Here is a 24,930-nt window from a genome sequence, read left to right on the forward strand (position 1 = left end):
AGTGCTTGTAAGAAAGTAGTAAAACACGCTATTAAATCAAAAAGAACTCATGGAAGGCTGAGAAAAGACTTCCCTCTCTGAAGTGTTCTGAAGAGAGCAGATATATAGTGGTTACCCTTAAAGAGTCGATGTTTAACTACCAACCGTGTACAATACAAACCAAAACTATACCTTCTAATTTCTGTCCAATTGTAGATGCCTTCTAAAGTGGCGACCATCGTTTCTTTAAAATAAAATAAAACCTAAAAGAAATCTCCTAAATGGTCCATTATAGCAAAAGCTGCCCTGTCAGTCAAGTACCTTTCGATGTAAGACTGTATATGTATATCTGCTTATTTCAAAATGTACTCAAAAAGCAAATGAACAAATCACGCTATTACAGGCAACCAGTTGTAGTTGTTGTAGTGCGTTAAAAGGACTAAATGATTTGTTAAGTTATGTGACTTTTATCGGTCACAAACGACGTGAAGCTACACACCAAACACCAGAGACTCTTAAATGAGCTTCCACTGAGCCGCGGCACAGCAGAGGTGTTTGCTATTAGGCCGGTGTGTTTGCCCTTGGCTGTATACCTTTGAGGTTTGAGTCCAACGCTGCTGAAACCGACAACGGCTATCTGTCCAGCATCCCCCCCCCCCCCCCCCCCCCCCCCCCTCCTCCAGCCCTTCTCCCGCCCTCAGGCCCTCCAGAGACGCCACATTCATTATTTACATACACAGGGTTTCTCGGGCCCCACGGCAGGGGCTGACCTACCTGATCTGGTCTCAGTCTCCTGAAACACAACGTATTAAAGTCAAATATACGTAAATAAACTCACAGATTTTAAGTCTGTTTGCTTGCTCTTGGCAGCTGTAAGCTACGCAGATAAAACTGAACTCGCTTCCCTTGAAGAATTAAAGGGAAAACCGTGTGTGTGTGTGTGTGTGTGTGTGTGTGTGTGTGTGTGTGTGTGTGTGTGTGTGTGTGTGTGTGTGTGTTTGTAAGACTTGAACAAAAAAAATCCCCCAGTCACTTCCCAAAAAAAACCCCCAAATCTGTCCACATAATGCAGACATACCATACACATCAACCTTTTCCTGTCAACCTGGGCTCTCAAATAGATATTTTTCTATATTTATTGTGACAGCATCGACGCCGCTTTGATATTTCTTCTGCTCGGCAGAGTTTTCAACATGCCGTGTGCAGCGAGGGAACACAGAGGTCCATCAAGTTGGATTTGGCTCTTTTGCTGTTACTGGCTTATTTGCTGTTTCTGTTGTTAAAATGCATCAGTATCTTTCCCTGCTGTGCCGTGTTTTTTGCCCCCCCCCCCCTTCCCCCCCAAAAAAAATCTCTTGTTATTCTGCTCACAGCTGAGTACGCTCTGTTAATCCCACATCGCGTTTCAACAAACAAGCTTTTATTTATAAGGTAAACTGAATAAAGATTTCTCTTTTTCCCACAGATTTTGTCTCAAACTTTAAAGGAAACAGCTCTCATCCAAAAATCCACCCTTTTTTTTTACGACGACAACATTTTATTTAAGAGCATTTAAACGATTTTATCACCTGGATCACTTTGACGTCGGTGCTTCAGTGTTTAGCGCTGATGACTTCCATGTTAGTGCGGATTTCGGTCTGAAGACGTGCGAGCCAGGTGGTTTTTGAGAGCAGAGGTATAAACTGAGCATCTGCGTTTATAAAACACGCTGGGAAAGTTGCCAACCTTCTCCCCAGTGCATGCTGGGATTGCTTTAACCACCCTGTGACCCTGAATAGAAATAAAAGGGTAAAGACAGTAAAAGAATGAGACCTTTTTTTTTTTTTTTTTTTTTAAATATCATTAGGGGCAATACTTGTGTGAAGTGTAAAGATTATGTCTTTGTCATACTTGGGAAAAAAAGATGAAACACCACGGTCACATTAAGTCAAGTTTATTTGTATAGCCGTTAAAAGCCTTTAATCACAGCTGGTCTCAAAGTGCTCCAGAAGACTTCATCACCCCCACATTATGAAACATTAAATTAGAATGAAGAATGAATTGATTGCCCTCTATCCTAAGGCCCTCGCTGTGCGGAAAAAAAAAAATGCTATGAAAAGGAAATTGCAAGCGGTGACTCATCCGAGCATGCAGTGTGTATCAGGCGGGCCTCACAAGGGCAATGTGTTGCTTTGGGTTTGTTCCTCTGTGCACTCACTCACTCACTCACCCCCCCCCCCCCCCCTCTCTCTCTCTCTCCCTCTCCTCATCTGTGTCTCCAGGTGCAGCAGGATGCAGGGCGTCCTGCCTGTGTGTGGACTGCAGCCCCTGCTGGCCCTCCTTCTGCTCCAGACCGCGGGCTGTGGTGAGTCCTCATTAAACTGCGGGCGGTCCCCGTCGCCCCGACCCACTGCGCTCGCAGCTTCACATCGCCACGGACGAACCTTTGAACCGATCTCTGGCTGCGGTCGAAATCCGCATTCACACTAAGACTTACTGCACGCGCTCAACTGCCCCACAATGCATTGCGTCTCGGGGGCCTTGAGACTGACGTCTGTTAGTCTCTTGAGTTTTTGAGCGGGATAAAGGTTTTTAATGTGTCATTTTGTTGAGAAAGCATGTGGTCAGTTTATCCAAATAACGGCAGTTTGGAAATTTGCTGCAATCATTTTAGATTTTGACCTTTTCGGAAAGTGGCTCTGAAACCGGCCTGGCTCAAGAGACGGCTTGAGCTTACTTCAGTGTGAACCGTCTGCTCGGTAAAATAAATAGACTGTATACAAGAAGTGGGAGTTGTTGTGACGTCGCCCATTGGGATCTGGATTGTGGTTTTTGAAGCCTTGAGTTCGGCATTTTGACCATCGCTATCTTGGTTCTTGGCCGTCGCCATCTTGGTTTTTTTGCAACCAGTAAACGGAAGTGACCATATTTGGACTGCGGAGGAGTACGGCTCTGTTATCGGTAGAGACCTGTCAATCATAAGGTAGCCCCGCCCTAAAGCATCCCCTGCTTTATGGTCTGTTTGACTCTAAATGGAGCATAATGTACTAAATGAACATCATGCTGTATTGAAGAAGACTTGAAACTAGAGATTGAGACCATAAACTCATGTTTACAATGTTTACTGAGGGAATAAATCAAGAGAGAAGTAGAGTCATTTTAGACTAGACTTCTATACAACCAGAGGAGTCGCCCCCTGGTGCTCAGTAGAGAGAATGTTTAAGGCACTTCCGCATCGGTTTCACTTTTCAGAACCGGAGGTTGACGTCTGGTAAAAACGTAATCGTTCATTTAGTCGTCAGTATGCAGTAACTGAATGAGTATGTACTATGCAGTATGTTAGTATGCAGTACATTAACATGCTGCATACTATACAGACATGTACAGCCGCTCTCATTCTTTTTACCGGTAGAAATGGAGCCTATGAATACTTCATGGTCTTGTTACCGCTGATATATCAGATTCTGTGTGCACTCAATCTGCCACATGATTCATAGTTATCATTAATACTAGTGAGAATAAAAAAAAATACATCATATATTTGATAGACTACTTGCGCAACCATCCTGCAAAAATCCGAGCGTTGATTTACAGAACGCTCCTCCATAGGTCGACACCGAGAGTTTGGATCCAGCTCCTGTCACCACACCAACTTCACTGTACAGGATGTGATAAATGATGTCCCCCGGTGCAATTATAGGGAGATGAATGCATCTGCTTAAAAACCCTGGCTGTAGAGCGCGGAGGGGGGACCGGACGAGAGCCGGCATGATGTGTGATACAGATAATCCAGCATGTCCCTCCAATCAAAGATAAAACAAAACCCACATCACCTCCGAGGCCAAATAGCACACAATCACACACTTTTAAACTCTCAGCCAAGAACCTTTTAAGAATGAAGCCATTAGCATAGTATTTTGTAAAGGCTTAGCTCAAATGGCTCATAACTATTATATTTTCTGTTGGCTCCTCGGGGGTGAAAACCTCTCCGGCACTTAGCAGTGTAAAGAACGTGTTGGAGAAAACCAGATTTCTGCACCGTTATCTTGACTTGAAAATCCAGCCAATAGGAGCGTCCCGTCTCTGAGAGGACCGGTGATGCTTTGGCCAATCACAGGTCCTCTCAGAGACGGGACGTTCCTATTGGCTGTTCTGATCTCAACGCGCTTCACCGGGCCCGTAGGTTTGCAAAGAAAACAGGACAGTAGCTCTCGTGGAATTTGCTGCCGCCTAACGGCACCTGGAAACCCGATCGCAGGGACCCAGTACTCATGACCTGCCTCATGAGTGAGTGACAGACAGTTTTTAGCAAAACGAATGTCCCGCCTACTTGCGAATGAACGGTCCCAATTTGTGATTGTTGTTGGCGTTGTGAGAATGACTCATTAGATCTCCTCCGTCCGTCGGTCGGTCCATTCCCTCCCGCGTCTCTCCATAACACGTGTCGGTATCTTGAGCGCTTGGCTGACCTTCACAGCTCAGCTACTATTCCGCTTATTTCTCCCGTTTCATCTGCTCATAATTTCCCAAAAAAAAAAACAGCACTCCTGAGAGGATGAGATGTAAAGAAGAAAAACAAATCTGAGACGTCAAAAAAAAAAGCTCACATTAATCCTCTTAGCCATTTCTAAGAGAAGGGAAAAGATCATTTTGATATTTTGTTAAATCTCCGAGATTTTTATTTCTAATATACGTTCGCAGAGCTCGTCCAAATTTGAAAAAAACTGAGGTTTTGGGATCTTAATCCTCTCATTATGTGTCAGCAGGTCTCACGAGCTGTTGCGAGAGAGGCTTGACGTTTTGCATCTGTTTGGATGATAATTTGACTGCATTTTTTAAAGCCCTCGACTTAGCTGAGGGAAGGCCAGCGTGAGAGGGAAATATGAAGCGGGGGTTTAAAGAAAACAGAGAAACGGAGGCTTCGGTGTCGTAGTGCGAAACTCTGAGTCATTTATCTATCTGTGCGTCTGTGCTGGTCGCTCAACATCCTCCATATTTGGCAGTTTTATCAGAGCCCTGCAGGAAATAGGATGCAATACAAGCATTTACATCCTTCTTCGCCCTCTCTACATTCTCCTCGTACTCCCTCTGCTGTGTATTTCTTTTGTATATGCATGTGTTTGTGTGTGTGTGTGTGTGTGTGTGTGTGTGTGTGTGTGTGTGTACAGACCTCAAGCTCCCTCTGTGCTCTCAGTGACCTCCCTGACCGCCTGCTCCTCGCTCTAATGTATTGTTTCTGCCTTCTGTGGAGGTAACAAAAAAAAAATAAAAATAAAAAAAACAGTCAAAGCACCTGGCACCGGGTCCTATCTGTGACTCGGGGCTCAGATTCGCCAGCCGAGAGATGATGAAAATGGAGCCAACTCCTCCGTGTGCGTATGTGTTTGCGCGGAAACCCTCAGGTTACGTCTGCCAGGTAGTTTATGCAGCCAACTCGCTGAGCAGCTCGCACTGTGGCCCACACACACACACACACACACACACACACACACACACACACAGATTATCTCCGAGGAGCCCGATAACACACTCTGCTCTGGAGGAGTTTAGTTTTTTGAGGGCATTACCGTCTCCTGTTCTTGATGTCTTTCCCCCCCCGTTCTCGCATTTTGTGTTAGTTTTTTCGGCTGAGTGACTCTGGAAACAGTCGATGGGAGGTGGAGGACCACAGGGAGGGTTGGCACTAAAGCTCACCCCGTGACACACTGCTTGACAGCCCAGAGATTGGAAAGAAAGGTGGGACATGGGGGGGGGGGGGGAGGGGGGGTAGGAGGACAGATTAGGGGTGAGCTTTTTGCACGTGTGTGTGTGTGTGTGTGTGTGTGTGTGTGTGTGTGTGTGTGTGTGTGTTGATGATAGCGTGAGCATGCCTGCACTTTTGTGCACAAGCGCTCGCGTTACGTGTGTTTATGAATTTGAAGATGTTGGCTGCGTGCCGCACGAGGTAAGCGTATCATTATGCTTCAGAGGACGCAAAATGAGTCACGGCAGCAGCAGCAGCAGCCTGCGGGGGGGGGGGGGGGGGGTTCCTGTGAAGCCTGACATGGCCTAGTAGGAGTCAGCTCAGACTGCAGGGACATGGTTCATATTCGAGGATGAGGAGACATAGAGATGAGGAGACATAGAGATGAGGAGACTAGAGGAGGCGGTCCGGGTCACAAAGGGATGGTTGCAGCGTAGGCCTGTCACAGTAATTACGTTACGGGCTGATCGCACGCGATACTGACACGATCTCTAACTTTTACATGTTTGACTTATCATACAAAACCTATGTATCAATCAAACATAGGTCACATTAGCATGATCTAGATCATTTTTATTATTTCTTATCATATTATCATACCCACATTCACAGTCCTTCGCATTAGCTTTAGCTTAAAGGTCAACGCCGTCTGTGCCTTTTTTTTTTTTTTTCCTGCCACCTCAGCAGAAAGCAGTGAAGTAGGTCACCTAAGTAAGCTAATCAGTAATGTTGGGAATAATGTGACCGCTAGCATTAGCTGCGTCAACGTTAGCTGCGTCAACGTTAGCTGTGCTAAGTGTGGAAATAACTCAACGGGTTCAGGTCGGAATTTTTGGAAGCGTGTTTCGATGTGTATTCCCGTGTTGTGCGAGGTAAAAATACTGCTTTTGTTAATGGAGTCTGGTGGGTTCGAAGAGAGTGATGTAACAGCTTCAGTTGAGGGTAAATTGGCAGCAAAAAAAACATATTTTAGCCACCTAGAAAACATTTACACGTACGCTATATTTAGAATATTGTCCCCACTTTATCTTGCCGTTGGACAGCCCTTCCTGACCAGGGAGCTGCAGCCGTTGCATCGCTTTCTTCAAAGCTACCGGACTCCATTGACAAAAACAGTGATTTGACACGGGAGATGCTTTTATTGTGTGACTTTCGAGTGTATATATATATATATATATATATATATATATATATATATGTAATGCCATCATGCAGAAACCATAAACTCAGGTCATATCTATGGGAAAACTCTGATGGAAGGGCAAAGGAAAAATAGCATTCAAATCCAAAGTTTTGATCAAAGTATATATGAGCGTCATATATACTTTGATCAAAACTTTGGATGTGAATATATATGGAACACCGCTGCATGAAATTATATAAAAACTTAAGAAAAAAATTAATATATATATGGATATAATGGATATATGGATATAATGGATCTGCCCTTTAAAGCTTAATTCTGCAGGTGCAGGCAGGTCATTATGTGAGACGTTTCATCGCAGTTTTCAAAGGCTACTAGCGAGATCAAATTTAGACAAAGGGAAGCCTGAGAGAGAGAGAGAACGACGAGAAAACAGAGGAATGTATGGAGAGAGGAGGAGTGGAGCGCGACAGAAAGAGGAAGGAGCCGCAAGGAGTTGGGAGGGATGTTTCGGGGAGAATGTCAGCGAGGAGACATCGTTTCCAAACCCGGCGTGATGTCCGCCCCGCAGACCTGCTGTGCTTAGACGGGCAACGTGGACAAATATAGACAAACACACACACACACACACACACACACACACACACACACACACACACACAGGGAACTTCAGTGAGGAGTGGGTTGTGTACATCTGTTTTTGTCTTCATTGGAGGGTGTGTGTGTGTGTGTGTGTGTGTGTGTATCTTTGCATATTTGTGTGCGTGTGTGTGTGTGTGTGTGTGTGTGTGCTGCAGTGAAACACAGACCAGTGATCAAACACAGTGGAAAAACAAGGAGGAAACCAGCGCCTCCTCATTACATTATACATTATACAGTACATAACCTCAGATGTGCTCTTTGAAGAGGCCACCCTCATAGCACATAGATAAATGTGTGTGTGTGTTTCCTGCCCTGATCAGAAGCTCCTTCTTCCTTCTTCTTTTTTGTCCATACGTGGTGCCTCTGTTGCCATGGTTATCCTTTCTTGGGGCTCGGTCGGGGGCATTCTCAGCATCCTCCCCATCTTCCCAAACGATAACGTATCGTTTTTTAAAGAGCCGCCGCCACTTTCGTCACGTTACTTCTCTCCGCGCCGCTCGTTTTCTCCGCGTGCGTCATCCGAGGTCTTGTTAAAAGGACGCATTCCTCCGCAACAGAAACAATAAAGACGAACGAGCAGTTTTGTCAGAGCGTCCGCTCGCAGACAAACAAACACGCACTCGCTGCTGCTTTCCTTGAGATGTTTTATTCATATCAGAAGGCAAAAAAAAAAAAATGATTTAACTTCTTCCCACTCGTCCCAAAAAGTTTGTTCTGTTTCTTTCTTTTTTTTTCTTCATCCAGTGTTTGTATTACAACAGGAAACATCTTCGGTTTGTGATATTCCCTTTCGGTGATAGAATGAGATCATCTTACTCGTACTTCTAAATTGTTAAGTGCAGCAGTGTGAATGTAAATCTTGTTTTTGGGTTGAAGCCAGAATCACTCGTGGTTTCATATCATTTGTTAGAAAGAAGCTGATATTTGACTTTACATTCATGGGAAGGTTTCTAGAGAGCAGTGGTAACTTTTTCTTTTTTCTTTACATTTCAACTCCACCACATTTCACCACAGGAAATATTGTACTTTTTATTTTACTACATACACTTTTTATTTTACTTCATTCATTTCTCTGCAGTTAGTTACGTTGCAGATTCAGTTTCATACAACATCTTATTGATCAATATTATAAATAAGTATAAAGAAAATACCCAGCAGTATATTAAGTATTGGGGGACATCGGCTCCTTCTCCACTTCCCACCACGCCTTCGCTTAGACCACGCCCATCCTTCGCTTAGACCACGGCCATCTTCAAACTCTGCCTTCATTTTGTTCTCTTAAGTTTTCGTTACTGAATCTTACATGTCAGCGATGCTATCGCAGTAACAACATCTGTCCACAGACATATAAACACCTGGTTAAGTACTCAAAACCACTTCCATGGTAGTTCCCGAATACAGTCGGTGTCTCCAGGGCCATGTTGATGACACACACACACACAGACTCACAATGTGAAAACAACACCAGCACCACTGTTGTCACTGGTAACAATATAATATAACTCTGACTCATACGGCGGTTAGCGTCTATCCCCCGTTTCCCCACGTAAAACACAGTTCTGTCAGCACTGTTGCTGTTGTTTGCGCTGTTAGCACCATTAGCTGCTAGCACCATTAGCTGTTAGCACCATTAGCTGTTAGCACCATTAGCTGCTAGCACCATTAACTGTTAGCACCATTAGTTGCTAGCACCATTAGCTGTTAGCACCATTAGCTGCTAGCACCATTAGCTATTAGCACCATTAGCTTTTAGCCGTCGGCTCAGCCATCACCATGTTGACAGACGTGTGCAGAAGCACCTTCAATCACAGATTTGCTCTGAATTAATTTTAAAGCTCTGCGAAATTTAGAAAGCAAAACTTTTATCTAACAGAGTATTTGTTTCCTGTGGTTTTACTTTTACTAAAGTGAAGGAGTACAAAGCAAACAAACTTTGCCTCTGTTTTCTCTCTACTCGCTCACATAGTTCATTCCAGGAAACGTTCTAGGAAGTTATAAAACAACTATTGACCCGAAAAAGCATTACCATCGAGTCCACAATCTCCTGCGCTAAACCACATCCATCACGCTCCAGATTAAAACCGAGAGAACAACAAAAGCAGTCATTGTTTGTGTGGTATCAGCTGTCATTTCATAACACAGTGATCAACCAATAGCGGCGAGCCCCTGTCAGACAGCTCATCCGTCATGATTTGTGACACGCACACACACACACACACACACACACACACACACACACACACACACACACACACACACATACACACACATAATCAGCTGACACGCAGGCAGCAGGAGTGGTGGTGCGACGACAGCAGAGGATGCACTCCATCAGTCCCGGTAGCTCTTGACTGGCAGGCTGACGAGTCTGATGTGGACAAGTCAGAGAGAAAAGGGGGCTTTTATCATCGGAAAACCCCGGTGCAGGCTCCTCGGACCAAAAACAAAAAAAAAAGAATGAAGAAGAGAGAGGGGGAACGAGAAATGATGTTCGCAATTGTGTTGTGTTACGGTGAAAATGCCATTATACCGCCCACCCTGTGTCGGTGTGCAGCTATGTGCCAGCACCATAAAGGCTCTCCAGCGGCGTTTAGTAATTTCCGAGAGCGCGAAGACGGATGGGGCCCGACAGGTGACGAGCACCATGGACCTCCGGGGGGAAAAGAAAATCCGAGCTCCGTGTGCGCAGAGACGTTGGGAGTGGATCTTCCAGGAGGAACACGCTGCCCTTCTCCGCACTCGACTCAGACACAGGGGTCAATGAAAGATCGCCCCGTTAACATTTAACAAAGTCCCGTCGCGCCGGCCCGGACTAGCCAATGAGTTTAACTTTAGCACACAGTCTTTATTTCTGCACCGTTATTGCTTTAGTATTGACATCCAGCTTCATTGTTCCTTCTCCTTTTTATCAGCCTTGTTTGGGAGAAGAAAAAAAAAAAAAAGGGTGGCAAAGAGCAATATGAAACACTGATAGATATCGAACAAAAGAAAGCTTCTCGGGGGTTAAGCTTGTGATAACATTTCCATCTAAATGCAGATTTGATATAGCAGTGGCATTGGGGCCCCTCGCTAGTTTACATTCATTACCACAAAAGGATGAGAACAATGTGGGGTTTTTTTCTTCTTGTTTTTCTCCTTCTTTGTATTATTTTCACCTGCTCTCCTTCACGCTGTAATTTAGGCTTTTCAAGAGGGGATGTGCAATTGATTTCATTTTATTTAGTGTTGCAGCAAATTGCAGCACCGGCAGGGAAACAAAGATAAACATTTGTCCGAATAAAGTGGACAGAAAGAGTGAAAGGGGGGGTGGGTGGGTAGGGGGGGGGGGGGGTATTGTAAAGCTTGGTTTGCTTCATTTGTGGCACTGTCTCGCCATTGGCAACATAAGTAGCTTAATGTCACCCAAATGGTGCTTATCCAGGTGGAACCTGGCAAGAAACTGGCAAGCAGATTAAACAATATTGATGCCTCTTAGCCAGGAGAATACATTTGCCTGTTTTTGTTTCTAGCAAGCTCTCGGCAAGGTGGTTCAGAAATTGCAGTTTGATCGTCTTCTGGGACCGCACATTACTCTGTGTGTGTGTGTGTGTGTGTTTGTTTGTGTTTGTGTGTGTGTGTGTGTGTGTGTGTGTGTGTGTTTGAAGGGAAGAGGCACACACACACGCGAGTGTGTGGTAAACAAAGATGAGTGCCACATCCTCGAGGGGGATAGAGCAAAGAGAGTGACAGCAGGGAGTGGAAGCTGAAAGCCTCCTATGAAAGATGTGTTCTCTGAGTGAGTTTGTGTCTGTGTTGAGAACGAACGTGACACTATGTCAGTCCACCTTCCGCTGAATCACAAAAAAAAGTGCATCTCTACTTTTCCCCCATCACACCCTCTTGACTCCTTTTTTCCACATCGCATCACTCCAATTTGCCCGATACACATACCTACATTTTTATTTATCATGTATTTCCCCTCGCGGCCGCCGCTCTCTATCTAACGCTCCGTTATGCCGGAGTCAATTGTGCTTGTTCATCTTTTTTTTTCCCCGTAGCTTCTGTCCCCCCCCCCCCCCCCCCCCCTCTGTCAGTGTGAAAAGAACATTGCTGCTTCCAGAAAGTAAAACAAATTTAAACAGCGGATCTACTTGTCCTCTACACCTCCACTCCTCCTGCGCAGTTCGTGGTCCACAAAAAGCCACTTTGGTCGACAATGTTGCGTAAATCACAAAATTGCCGTTTTTAACCTGCAGTCGCCGAAGCAACTGGAGTGCTTTTGTTAATAAAGCGATGCATTTGAGTACCTGTGACACTGTTGGACTTGCATCTGCTCGATACGTTACGTAATATCAAAAGAAATAATGATTCTTTGCGGAGCGTAGTTCAACATTCATCATGGGAGTGAAACACAGAGACCCCGATTCTCTCCGCAACCAACAAATCTTGCAGAAAACAGCAAACACACGGCTTCTTCAGGTCGCGTTCCTGCTCAGTGAATTCTCTCGGCATTATGTTTTACCTCCAAAGGTTTCTTTTACCATCATTTTTTATAGATCCACACTTTAGCTCCTCTGTGTATTTGGTTGCTTGCGTGTCGTTTTTGTATGTCACTGTGTGTCTCTGTGCGCAAGCTGCTCGTTCCTAATTGACCATTGGTGGGAAATAAGCTTATTTGAGAGAATTCTCGAGAAAATGGACAGCCCTCTCATGTTTGTGTGATACACAGAGCGGTGCAGGGACGACATCGACCCGGTCCCCTCAACAAGAAGCCAATGGAATGTTTCTTTTGGATTTGGGTTTTTAGTACATAAGCTCCGTGGCAAACAAAAGTTTATGACACTCACACGTCCTCGCTGACGTATTTTATATCGTAGAACAAAGCATCAAAGTCTCTAAAGCTTGTGTTAACCACAGACCACATATTGATGCATCTCACTATAAAACGACAAAAAAAAACAAAAAACATTGACTTTGACACAAGGAAAGCGGAAGTGCAAAAAGTGCATTTCCTGGTTTTCGGACTCATGAAGCTAGCTTAGCTTAGCTTAGCATGAATGACTGGAGTTCAGAAACATTGTTACAGAATCTCTCTTTCGCGTTGTCTTTGGAGTGAACACACAACTTCATTGTTGTGATATTACTTCTTTCTCAAAATGCTTCGACTTCTCAGAGAACGCAGATACGTGGGCTGTGTTCGGAATGTGAACAGAACATTTTGAACGTGAGCCACAATCGTGCAGAAACAGCTAAAGTCCAGCATTATACATCGGTTCAAATGAGTTAATGTATCGTTGATGTGAATCGGTGACGTGTGCGCATTTGTCGAGGCTACGAAAGCCCTGCTTCCTGAATGTAACCTCGTGTGTAACGGACGGATGTGGAAGTGACATCAGTCGTCTCGTTTAACTCTCCACCTGAATAAACGCGTTCCGCAAATCGTTGAACTGTTCCTTTTAAAGACGATGGTTTTGCGGCCCACACCGTTTTGCTTGTTTATTCTTCACCTCCCCTACTCGCCTCGCCTCGCCTCATCCCCTCCTCCGCCTGTGAAAGCCCCATGCGTTTCGTTTAACGGGTCGCCTCGCTCCAGGGGCTCGACCCGAAACGAGAGGCCATTTTCAGAGCGCAAATCCTGTTTTGATGCCGCCATGCAGAGCAGCCACGGATCAGCCGGCGAGGGGAGTTAGACAAGTAGCGCTTGTCTAAGACGATGTCGCTGGGAGAGGAGAGGAAGAAGTGGGTATTTATGTGTGTTCATGCGCCTGGCGGGGAGGAGGAAATGTGATGGGAGGGCTGATGTTAAGCTATCAGGGTAGACGCTCTCAGCCTCTTAGCCTGAGCAACTGCAACAGTGTAATGGCTGCTGGAATGAGCAATGACAGCAATCCACGCGTCTGCTATTTGTGTGTGCTCAAAGTCACATTAACCATCCAGTAAGGAATGAAAAGTGGTGGCTTCGAAGATGGCATAGTGTGTGTGTGTGTGTGTGTGTGTGTGTGTGTGTGTGTGTGTGTGTGTGTAGGGTCTGCATACGGTGCTCCATGAATAGCAAATGACAAATGAGATGTTTTCACTTGTGAGAGCATTCAAGTGCACACGCACGCACACACACACACACACACACACACACACACACACACACACACCCTTACACAGTACATACACTGTTGGCAAAATTGCAGGACCGGCGCATGCACTTCTGCCTCTCTAGATGAAAAACAATCACACTGGCCGTCTCTTTGCAACTCACCTCCACCAGCAACGGCTCACAAACGGCAATATTCCAAACGCACAAAGCATGCAGCAACGCTAGTGTGCTCACGGTGTCGAGAATATTAAAGAATAAAGGCATATCGCTGATCCGTATACGAATGACACACCAAACAATTCTGCATAATAACTCCCAATAACCTGGTTCCGAGTTCTTGACAGCCTCATGTATATCTATTTTGGAATAATCCAATTTCAGCTCCTCAAACGGAGAGATTTGCCAGCGCAGTGAGCATCAACTGAAACAACCTTCCCCTCTGACATCCGAGCACCTGCTGCCTCTCCAACGGCATTAGCATTAGTCGTGCTAGCGGCGCTAGCGGCCTCGTGGTTCCGCGTTACTTGACTTGCGCTTTCATCCCTGCTGACACTCCCGGGATCAATATATCTTTGGAGTACTCGCTCCTTCAATTGTCTCCTTTATTTTTCGTTCAGATAATTTTTTTTAAGCGATCGAACGTGGTGTCAGTAGGCCAGACTACTATTGGCTGGTGATGGCTGTGGGTGGGAGGCGGGATAGGGAGGCGTGTGCAGCTATTGACGCATTCCTCAGCACTTCTTTTGTGCTTTCGGAATGTTTAGCCTGGCGAGACTCCAGCTCCTGCTATTGGTTACTCATGTGTTGTTTTGCCCACATTTCGTCGCCCTTGCTTAAGCGATGCCGGAGGCAATTTTCGCCCACATGGACTTTCCGGCGCTGCGAAATTGACAATCAAAGATGAGGCCAACTGATTAAAAGTTGATCTGAATCATGAAGGGAACTTTCTCAGCATGACTGGAGGGGGGGAAAAAAAATAAAAAATCTAATCCTTATAAGTAAAACAAAAACACAGCATATCTCTATCTATAGGCTGCAGATAAAACCGAAATAAGATTGCCAGGTGGAGAATAAGTGAAGAGCTGAAATGCTCATCTGAAAGCTGGCGGGTGGTCGTACTGCGGGGGCGTAAGAGGAGAACGAGAATGGCCAGACATAAGGGGAGGAAAAATGACAGAGCGGGCAGAAGGACGGAGAGGTTGAGGTTCTCGCACAGCGGTGAGCTTGTGACCACTGGAAAAAAAAACGTTGTTCCACCGATCTGCCGATTAATTACAGACGGGAGGGGCCGACCCTGTAGCGCTTTAACACGCATCCAATCAAACAGGACTGAAGCAGGACGAACACACAAAGTGGGCGATGAAAACCGACACTAATGAAAATGAATCAATACGCTCATTTTCTCCGCCGTTCAACCGTTCCGCCCACCGAGGGAGTCCTTCTTTGTGTTCCTTCATTTCGATCTCTCTCTCCTCTCTTTGTCTTATGCGGCTTCCCTCAAAACCACAAATGTCCACAACAGGAGAAGTCAGGGGATCACCAAAGTCATTGGAATTCGTCCTCTGGGGACCATGAATGTCTGTACTAGAAATGTCCCGCCGGTCCCTTTTGCTATGCCTGGAGCCGCGACGCTATAGTGTGGCTAAAAAGTGGCTAGCCGATTGAAAATGCACGCATTGTCGCTGGGCTTCTGGAGCAAATTAGATTAGATAGAGCGACGTGTTTTGCCAGCATTCCCAGTAGGGAGAAGAAAGGGAATAGTGACTAATAAGGGAGATGGAAAATAATCTGATTGGGTCGAAGACTTTACAGGTAAACCTCATTGGCACACATGTGCACACTGGATAAACAGAAGCAGATAGAGCTCAGAGATGATAACCTGCACCGCTGTTTTGTAAGAGTGGAATTCACATCTACCTCTGCAATGTAAATGAGCCACCTCTGTCTTTTCAGGCAAGGTGACACGGGATTAGAGTCTAATGATAATGCATGATGTGACTCTCCCAGTGTAAAATGAGTCGGGGGGGGCCAAAAGGCAAACAAAGAAAAATGCAGTGCAATATTGCAAAACAAAACGACTGATATCTTCCAAGCGCACCGCACTCTGAATTTCTTACGATAATGCCCTTTCGCTCTGTCATCAATTGTTTTGATGAAAGTAATATTTGTATCTCTGTGGCGGCGGCGGTGCTTTAAGCTGCAAAGAGGTGGCTGATATTGATCCCATAATGCACATCCAGGTTTGATGTATGGCTTGTGAAAGCACTTTTGATATCTTCGCTCCACAATCTAGTCCTGCCACTATGCACACAGAAGGATTCTCAAATGCATTTTTGTGATTTATATATGAACGACATGTTTCAATGCACACAAAGGTAGTTATTATTATATAGAAATGTGAACAAAATGTACTTATAAAAAAAAAAAAAATCTACTTATAAAAAAAAATAAGATTCGCAAATATATTTGTGATGCCCACACCAATATTACCTTTCTTTAAATAAATATAAGACAAAACCACAAATTCATGTTTTTAAAAGGATTTCAAGTTTTCATAAAAAACATATTTGGATGTTGTTATGTTTAAATGTGAATTTTGTTTACACATATATATAAAATTATATTTTTTTGTATGCATTGAAAATATTTTTTGTAGAGAGAGTCATTTATGTATAAATCCTGGAAGACATTTGTGAATCCTTTTCTTGCATTCATTAAAATTGAGACTATATGCCCCACACTGTTCAGGTCATACAGTAATGGTTTGCTGGATCGATGACATATAATCACAGAACCACAATGAGCCGCTGTTCTCTCTCCTTTGCTCCACAACCGGGAGGATCTGACGGAACAAAGGAACCCTAAAGGAGAGCGTGTTTTCCGCAACAAGAAGCAATTACCTAACGTCTTTTCACCGTAATGAGAAATATTGTCCCGTGGCTTAATTTACAAGATGGCATTGATCGTGTTCTCCTCTCCTCTGCTCTCGTCAGGCATGGCCAACGCTGACACTGTGGTGAATATGCGGAAGGTGACCCATCAGACCATTAGCGAGGAGCTGTCCAAAACCGTTCTCCTGCCCTGCCTCTTCACCCTCCGCCCTGGTGCCAGTTCATCCCATGAGCCCCCCAGGGTCAAGTGGACCAAGGTCTGGGGCCAGAGAGGCTCCGACGGCCTGCAGAAGGAACAGTCGGTCCTGGTGGCCAAAGACAACGTGGTCAAGGTAAAACAAATAATGAGATGCACCACCACTGGGAAATATTTGGTGTCAAGCATCTTCAGTAAAAATACAAATTGTCTCCGTCTGTCGTTCTTACTCTTCCCTCAGGTGAAGAAGGCCTTCCAGGGTCGTGTGACGCTGCCTGGTTACAACGACAACCGCTACAACGCCAGTCTCGCTCTGTCGGGGCTACGTTCCAGCGACTCTGGCCTGTACCGCTGTGAGGTCGTGGTGGGCATCAGTGACGAGCAGGACACAGTTCCCCTGGAGGTCACAGGTGAATAAAATGACAGTTTGGGCTGACGGTCTGGCAGCCATCTTGAATTGAAGCCACACTCGTGGGGCTAAATGTCATGCTAGAACAAACTTAGCTTTAAGCTAGTCACACTAAACAAACAAAAGGATGTGCTGGCCAATGTGTTTAAAAACTTTATTTATGTCACAGACCTGGAGATATATACATACATACATGTGTATATATGTATGTATTTTGAGGAAACATGCTATTAGTAGTCAGGTAGCTAGCTCACATAGCTAACTTAGATAGCTAGCTACAACAAGCTAGTACACTTGCTAACTTCCTAAGAGTTTTTCTTAAGAATTCTTATGTAATTTCTAACTAAATGATGAAGATAACCCGACAACTATTCAACCTGTCTTCAGGTCATACAGCTTTACGTTTGAAGTGCTAAACATCACTTGTGGTAAGCATAACATTGCAGAAGCTAAACCTTTACTAAGAGGTAAAAGGTGCATCTCAAATAAACCAAAACTGTCGTGAACAGTTACCATAAAAGGTAAAACCAAACTACGAACTTTATTTGCATTTAAGTGGTTTAATTAAACAGTAAACGCTTGAAAAACGGCTGCTAATAGAGAACATTTTAAATATTCCTTGTGGAGGTATAGCTATCGCTAGCCAAGCCTTTCCACAGCTAAGGGACAATAACAGTAGCAATGACCAAGAAAAGTCCTGAATTAATGAAAGGTGAATCCACTTGCTCTTATTACTTGTTTTTAATTTGTAAAGTGTTGGACAGTAATATTAACACTGGACAGTCACACCACTAAGGCGTTATTGGAACAGCGAGAGAGAAAGTTTGAGCAAGTAAGAATGCGCTACTACCATTGCAAACCTCATTATTTCTGTGCGACGAGATGGTAATATCATCTCATCTCCAATATAATATTACCATCAACTGATGATGAGACATGATACACAAAGTAATTAACACTGTTTATTTCATCCCAGGCGTTATGCATGTTTTTACCTCCATAATTTATTGTCCGGAATTAACAGTCTTTGGTTGTGTACAGATCTCTCTGTGCTCTCAAGGTCTGCCACGAAGAATAATAATGACCCTGTTTTCCATGTCAGGCTAATACATCCATTACACCCAGGGTTGTTTACTGTCCGTGTAGAGTGTATGATGATGTGGAGAAAGGTGAGGGAACTGGAACACATTACACATCATTGACCTGGGCCACTCAGGTGCTGTTCATGCACTGAAAGCCTAATGAACCCAATAAGGTAGGAACCCAGCGGTGTAGGCTATTGTCAAATAGAGTTAACTCAGAGCACTTCGTATGCCTCTCGGTGGCTTAACTAAATGGGCAAACCATTTTCTGCATCATCTGTATCCCGAACAACCGCATTTGTGGAATTACCAGACGACCTGGAGGTATCTCGCTGTAGTAGAACCGTGATTACTTTGTCAGGGTATTTCAGCTGCAGCGCTTTCATCACATTCTTTCCAGGTCACTCACTATTTTTTTGATAATAAGCTATTATTATAATGACCCTCGGGGATGACGCGAGGCATTTGCCGACCGTAACACGATGCACAAATCCATGCTAAGCGCTAACACCAGCTCTGAAGGCCCAGTAGCCTTGTTATTTTCCACTGCACTCTACGGTAGATAAATCGTCCGTCATCGAGAGTAACCCAGATAGTCTCCACTCATTCGCTTGCATATAGCACAGATGCAGGCGCGCATATGCTTGTGGGAGCTATGTGTTTCAACAAGGATGCTGTCTAATTTTCTTAAGTAAGCGGAGCGCCTCGTCTTTCTCCATAATGACAATGTGCATTTTAGTAAGCAGGGACCCCTGTCACGATGCTATGGAGACCCTGCGTCCTCCCCCTCATGGCCAATCGATTAACGCGCTATGAAAACCACTCCTTCAGAGAGAAACCAATTAAGTAGCTGGCGCGGACTAGCCATCTCCAGGGCTTAGTCTTAATTGGCAGTCACGCTAGACGGCAGACCACAGCCGTCCTCACACTAATTCTACTGAGTGCTTAAAGTATTAATTAGCAGGTATTGATACTGCTCGGCTATATCAATATCATATTAATCCACACGGCTCTTCTCATAGAGCAATTTGTGTGTGCCTAAGCCGCGACGAGATGTCCTTCCTCTCTTGCCATCTCTTTGCTAATTTCTCCCCCCCCCCCCGCTGCCTCTGTCTTACTCGCTCCCTGTTTAGTCTCCATTTTCTTTCTTTCTCGTGGCACATATTGACCTGTCAATTGGCTGCGTCTCACCAATTAGAGGACAGCGCCTTTGATAGCCGTTTGAGCCGTTGTCTGTGGTGAGATGTGTCCGCCCACCATTAACCGGTGTGAGGACACATAGGTGGTATGTCAGCACTGGGCAGGGTGGGAAACATATTGTAAACAACTTCAGAACAAGATAGTTTTAGCACTTTATTTATCTTTTTTTTTGCCAGCGCCCCCTAGTGGTCTCCAGTGGTCGTGAAATGCTGGTTCCAAATGCCAATCGCAGCATTTGACCACTTCTTTTTCTTCTTCTTCTTCTTCTTCTTCTCCTCTTTGTTCCACTTCTTCTTCTTCCATGTCTTTAATGGTAAATTGCATCCTGACAGAGCTTTACCGCCGTTGGACCGCGATTGTCGCCTGCAAAAATATCTCCCGGCTTGTCTGCTCACTTAACAATCGTATTGAAACTGAATAAAAATGAACGTGATTGCTTTTACTTGATTGTTCTGTGCCCCCCTGTTTAATGCGCGGTGGAAAAAGACACCCTCCGGGTACTCAAAGTGCACCGTATTTTGCCACACCTGTCAGTGTAAAAAAAAAGTGTAAGTATTGAAGAACGCAAATTGAGACGCAGCAAATGTTTCCACAAATCCATTATAAACACGGCTGATTGTGAAAAATGGAGAAATACACGCAATATCTATCATAATTGTTATACTGTCATAGGCAACACGTGAGGAGAATTCAAATTTCAGTTTGACTTTAAACAAAGTAAAGGTTCTACTACATCAGTGTAGTGTACTAACCAATATTGCCCAGGGACACCCAACTGCTCAACAGCGCTACAATGGGGGCATCATGAAGCATCCGGCCTACCCACAAATGGTGCCTTCCTGTTCTTCCCTCTGGAGACCGTGAGGGGGAACGTGTGAGGATGCAGAGGGTAAAAATAGAGGCATAAGGTACTCAACCCCCATGTGGAATAACACTGGGTTCCCCAAACTCAAAGGACACCCATTTGTCTCTCTAGTGTACGTATTAGCCGGCGAGCTTTGCATCTCTGTTTGGACAAGATTCCACAGCCTCCAAGGAGAGAGGATGGAAACTGAAGAAAAAAAAGAAAAAAAGAGAGGATTTCTGCTCCACATTTTCCGTGAAGAGGAGAATAAGACCACGATGACAGAACGGCTGGATGGACTGCTGGGATTGCGGGAGCCCGGAGTGCTAATGCTCAAATTGCCATGCGGGCCTCGCATCTCGCAGGAATCTCTGTCACTCTCCCAGAGACAAAGAGCCAGCGAAGATGAAGGACCCGTGTTAGCGGCCGGCCGCCCGCCGGCTTTCACGTCGCCGGATTGCTCCTCATGGGGAGCAGCGACCGCCTGAATGGCAGGCAGAGGTGGGAGGTGAGGGAGCGTTAGAGGGACACTTCTGAAGCTAATCCTGTCCCATTTAAGTGAAATGTATGCCTCTTTCACCGCAAAGAGAATTGTGTCTCACTTTGTTCCCAGATGATTTATTTTTTTCTCTTTTTGCTACTTCCAATTTTTTTTTTTTCCTGCTCACTTTTTTTTTTGCGTTCCTGCTTACCTATCACCCTCTCCTTCTGTCTCAATATGTGAAGCATATAATACACGCATCTCCTTGAATGAGGCATATCTCTATTTCCACCTTTGTCTTTCCATCATGAGTGCGGCGGCGGCGGCGGCGGCAGGGTGACATTGTGTGTGTGTGTGTGTGTGTGTGTGTGTGTGTGTGTGTGTGTGTGTGTGTGTGTGTGTGTGTACTGTTTTAAAGCAGTAAAATAAACATCGCCGTCGTTTGTCAGACACTGTATCCAAGGGCAACATCTCTTTTCCTCTCACAATAAGCCCTCCGACTGTCTGATGCAAATGAGATTCACGCGCGCAGGTTTGCTGAACCTGAATGCTGTCTTTTTCCCTCCTACGCAGATGGAAACAATGTCGGTACACGATTACGCGTCTGTGAGCGTGTACGCGCTCATGTTTTCACGGTTTCAAGGTTGCAATTCATAAATATTCCTGTGACCCAGAAGGTTTGCAGGTCATGTATATATATATATATATATATATATATATATATATATATATATATATATATATATATATATATATATATATTCAATATGGTTAGTTTCCTCCACCCTCATCTCTTCTCTCCAAGGCGTGGTGTTCCACTACCGGGCCCCCCATGACCGCTACGCCCTGTCCTTCGCCGACGCCAAGAGAGTGTGTTTGGAGAACTCGGCCTCCATCGCGACGCCGGGTCAGCTGCAGGCCACCTTCGCCGACGGATACGACAACTGTGACGCCGGCTGGCTGTCTGACCAGACTGTACGGTGAGGTTCTTCCACTCTCGCATACTTACACGGCATCACGTCCAACAAGCTATGGTTACTACTCTTTGATTAAATCCAGGGGCAGAACATTCTATAGTCCCCTTATTATCACATATACATTGCAGCAGCGTCTCCGCATATCCTGCTCTAGATGGCAATTAGCAGTCGTGGGCTGAAAGCAGCAAGGTTTCGCTGGCAGCTCTTGTTTGTTGGACCGGGCTGCTCTTTTTAAAAAATCTCTATCAGACAGTTGTTTCAGCCTGATATTTTTTTTTTTTTTTTTTTTTTTTTTTTTTACAATTTGCCACATGATCAAACATCGTAACGAAAATAAATGCACTCTGCCACTAAAAAGCCGTCTGAAACCAGAGAACGTGCTCCGTAGAAGTATGAAGTATGGCAACGTGCAGCACATTTAGATCCGTTTGGAGTTTTTATGAACACAAAACTGTGCAACATAATTGGGCCTAATTGCTTGTTTGCACACTGGAAAGGCAGTTAACTACAGCTGCCCCCTCGGAGCTGTCTGTCAGGCTGCTGCGCGTGCTTCCTTCTGCCACCTTCCATAAAGTCCCTCGTAACATTACCAGTCAACAGCGTTCTCCTACATCCACATTTCTAACTTCAAAATTTGCTCAACCTCGCAGATTGACTGTTTTCTTCCTGACAGTTTTTTTTTTTTTTTTTTTTCACAACCTTTCCCCCGCGGCGTCACTTCCTTCCGTCCTACGTTCCTGTTGTTTTTTTTCCGCTCGGGAGTTATCTAATTGGTCCAGATCAAGGAGGGCCCCGGCTGCACATCAGCCAGGAGGAAAGCGTCCAATTAATGCGGTGGGAGTATAAAAAAATAAATAAAAAATACAGTCATCAGCCGTCGCTTGATCAGCCCGCCAGAGCAGAAACAAAGAGGCTGAGGCCGTTCTCTTTGTTTGAGTGAAACCAGGTCGCTGCAGGTTGATGGTTCTGTGCAGGCCTGATGAGCGTCTTCTGCATGTACCTTTTTGATTCTGTCTGTATTTGTGTGTTGTGTCTGTTTCCCCAGCACTTCACAAGTCCCCGTGTGCCCAGCGTAATCTTTTAATCAGCCTCTTTGCCTGTGCCCCGGTGCTGCTTGAATCAATGTTCTCGTGGAATAATTGCTCAGTCGGAGCCGGAATATAGATCGCTGTTTGCTCCGCCCACGACGGGCTCGCCAAGCCGCCGAAGGAATGCCTGATTCTTTTAACCATTCCTTGACTTCCTGCCTCCAACTCCCGTTCTCTCTCTCTCTCTCTCTCTCTTGCTCTCTCTCTCTCTCTCTCTCTCTCTCTCTCTACAGGAATTCTTACATTGCCAGAGCATGAAACACATTTCGAAAAAAAACAATTTCGAGTGAAACGATATAGGGTCATTTCTCTCCGCGAAACTCGCACTTTGGGCAGAATAATTAACGGAAGCGAGATATTGTATCTATTGAAGTGCGTTCCAAATGTTGTCCCGAGGTTGTTGTGACATGTAATGAATGTTACGGGATAACTCGATTCACCAATTTTCGGGGGAGGGGGGGAATTTATGTGTTTATTCTTGTTATTCTTTGGGTAATGCGTTTGGGTAATCTCTGGGAGGGAGACATACTTAAACTCATTGTATTCAGGGCAGGAGATGATAAAAGTGTAGCTCAGTTTTCATCTTCTTTTGTGTGTGTGTGTGTGTGCGTGTGTGTGTGTGCGTGTGCGTGTGTGTGTGCACAGACTCGTCCACAGGGAGCCCCGAGATTGTCTGCGGCTGCCTTTTTCATGGCCGGGCTATATTAATCTCCCTTTTCTGTTTCCCTCTCCCTCCCTTCACTCACACACTCTCTGTCCTCGTCTCCTTAAAGGTATCCCATCCAGTCGCCTCGGCCCGGTTGCTATGGCGATCGCGAGGACTCACCTGGAGTCCGTAACTACGGCGATAGGTCCCCCGATGAGCTGTTCGATGTCTACTGCTTTGCCGAGCAGCTTCAAGGTATGGATCATAAAAAATGTTCTGTAGCTATAACACTAAGGTGCTGTGAGCTGCAAACGTTAGCTTGTTCCAGCTAACTAGCTGGCCCTTCATTTCCATGTCTCCTTCCATGGATCACCACCTGATGAGGAGGCTGGCCTCTTACCTGGGACATGCAGCCTTAGCCTCTTTCTTTTAGCATGGTGTCCGTTGTTTCTAAAGTGGTACATCTGTCACCACTGTCATTATAAACGGCTGCGCTGGAGGGGAAAGCTCTACAGGCACAGCAGTCAGATCCATTTTAACGCCACTAAATGATGTTGAACCTTTTTTTTTGGGAGGTTATGGATTTAAAACTACTTCTGGTTAAGGAAGATGGAAATCTTTATTTAATCTTATCAATGTCCACATAACTGGAGGCCATCGTTCCTCCATGTCGTGTTTCACTGTTTATTCTTTAAGACATATTCCAGGGTGGACTGAAGGTTGGCTTTTGCTACTCTCTGTAGGTATTATGAAGCGAACCCTTCGAGCTCACTCCTCTGCCACTCATACGTGACATACTCCCCACTGTAAAGCAAGGAGTCTCTGTCTGTGTGTGTGTGTGTGTGTGTGTGTGTCCGTCCGTCCGTCCTTCGCATACCTCGAGAACCTTTCGTTCGATCCACTTCTCACTAGGTGGGTGTATTGCTGGGGACCTCGAGGACGTGCAGTGTTAAAGATGGAGCAATTTAGACAAGCAACGGGATAGCACTGGGAAGGAGGGGGGGGGGGGGGGGGGGGGGCTTCAGGGCATCCGCATCGGGCATTTACAAGACGTGGCTCATTGATCGCAGTTCATGTTTGCTGACTGGATGATTGAAATAGCGACATTACAACCAAAGTCTTCTTCACCTCCGTCGGGTAAACGAGCGATTAGTGCTTCTTGAGAACGAGCACATGCTCCGAACGGGCCCTGCACTAGTATATCCAATGTCCCCTTCCTATTATGGCAGTGCAGGACAGTCTATCACCTGCTGTCACTCCTGCCATTGATGTTCTTATACTGTAGCACCTCATAAACCCAACCTCTGCCCCCAGCATGCACCTGCAGACTCTGATTTTTAAGTTCCCCCGGTGGGGGGGGTAAAAATGATTCTCATCACTCCCCACATCCTGCTGTGTTGAGCTTTGCGGTTTCCTTTTGAGGGTGTCGTAGCCCAAGCGCCAGATATCAGCGCTGCACGTATTCTGCATTCACATTATAATCAGGTCCGCGACAGTGGACAAACTGAAATACCGCTCTGGGTTTGTGATATTTGCATATTCCAGGGAACAATCATAAG

General features: G+C 45.2%; 1 protein-coding gene across 1 annotated transcript in view; it reads left to right on the plus strand.

Annotated features, from left to right (window-relative positions):
* The first annotated feature begins 2,243 nt into the window (after nucleotides 1–2,243).
* ncanb (neurocan b) overlaps nucleotides 2,244–24,930 on the plus strand; it is a 101,102-nt gene continuing 78,415 nt past the window's right edge. The window contains 5 exon segments of the mRNA XM_068702408.1: nucleotides 2,244–2,323; nucleotides 16,551–16,780; nucleotides 16,886–17,054; nucleotides 21,466–21,640; nucleotides 23,499–23,626. Of these exon segments, the coding sequence (XP_068558509.1) occupies nucleotides 2,251–2,323; nucleotides 16,551–16,780; nucleotides 16,886–17,054; nucleotides 21,466–21,640; nucleotides 23,499–23,626 (775 nt within the window). The 5' untranslated portion in view covers nucleotides 2,244–2,250.

The sequence above is a fragment of the Cebidichthys violaceus genome, unplaced genomic scaffold (genome assembly GCF_023349555.1).
Source record: "Cebidichthys violaceus isolate CVI_PGR_0920_01 unplaced genomic scaffold, fCebVio1.0.p SCAF_84, whole genome shotgun sequence".
Taxonomy (NCBI): domain Eukaryota; kingdom Metazoa; phylum Chordata; class Actinopteri; order Perciformes; family Stichaeidae; genus Cebidichthys; species Cebidichthys violaceus.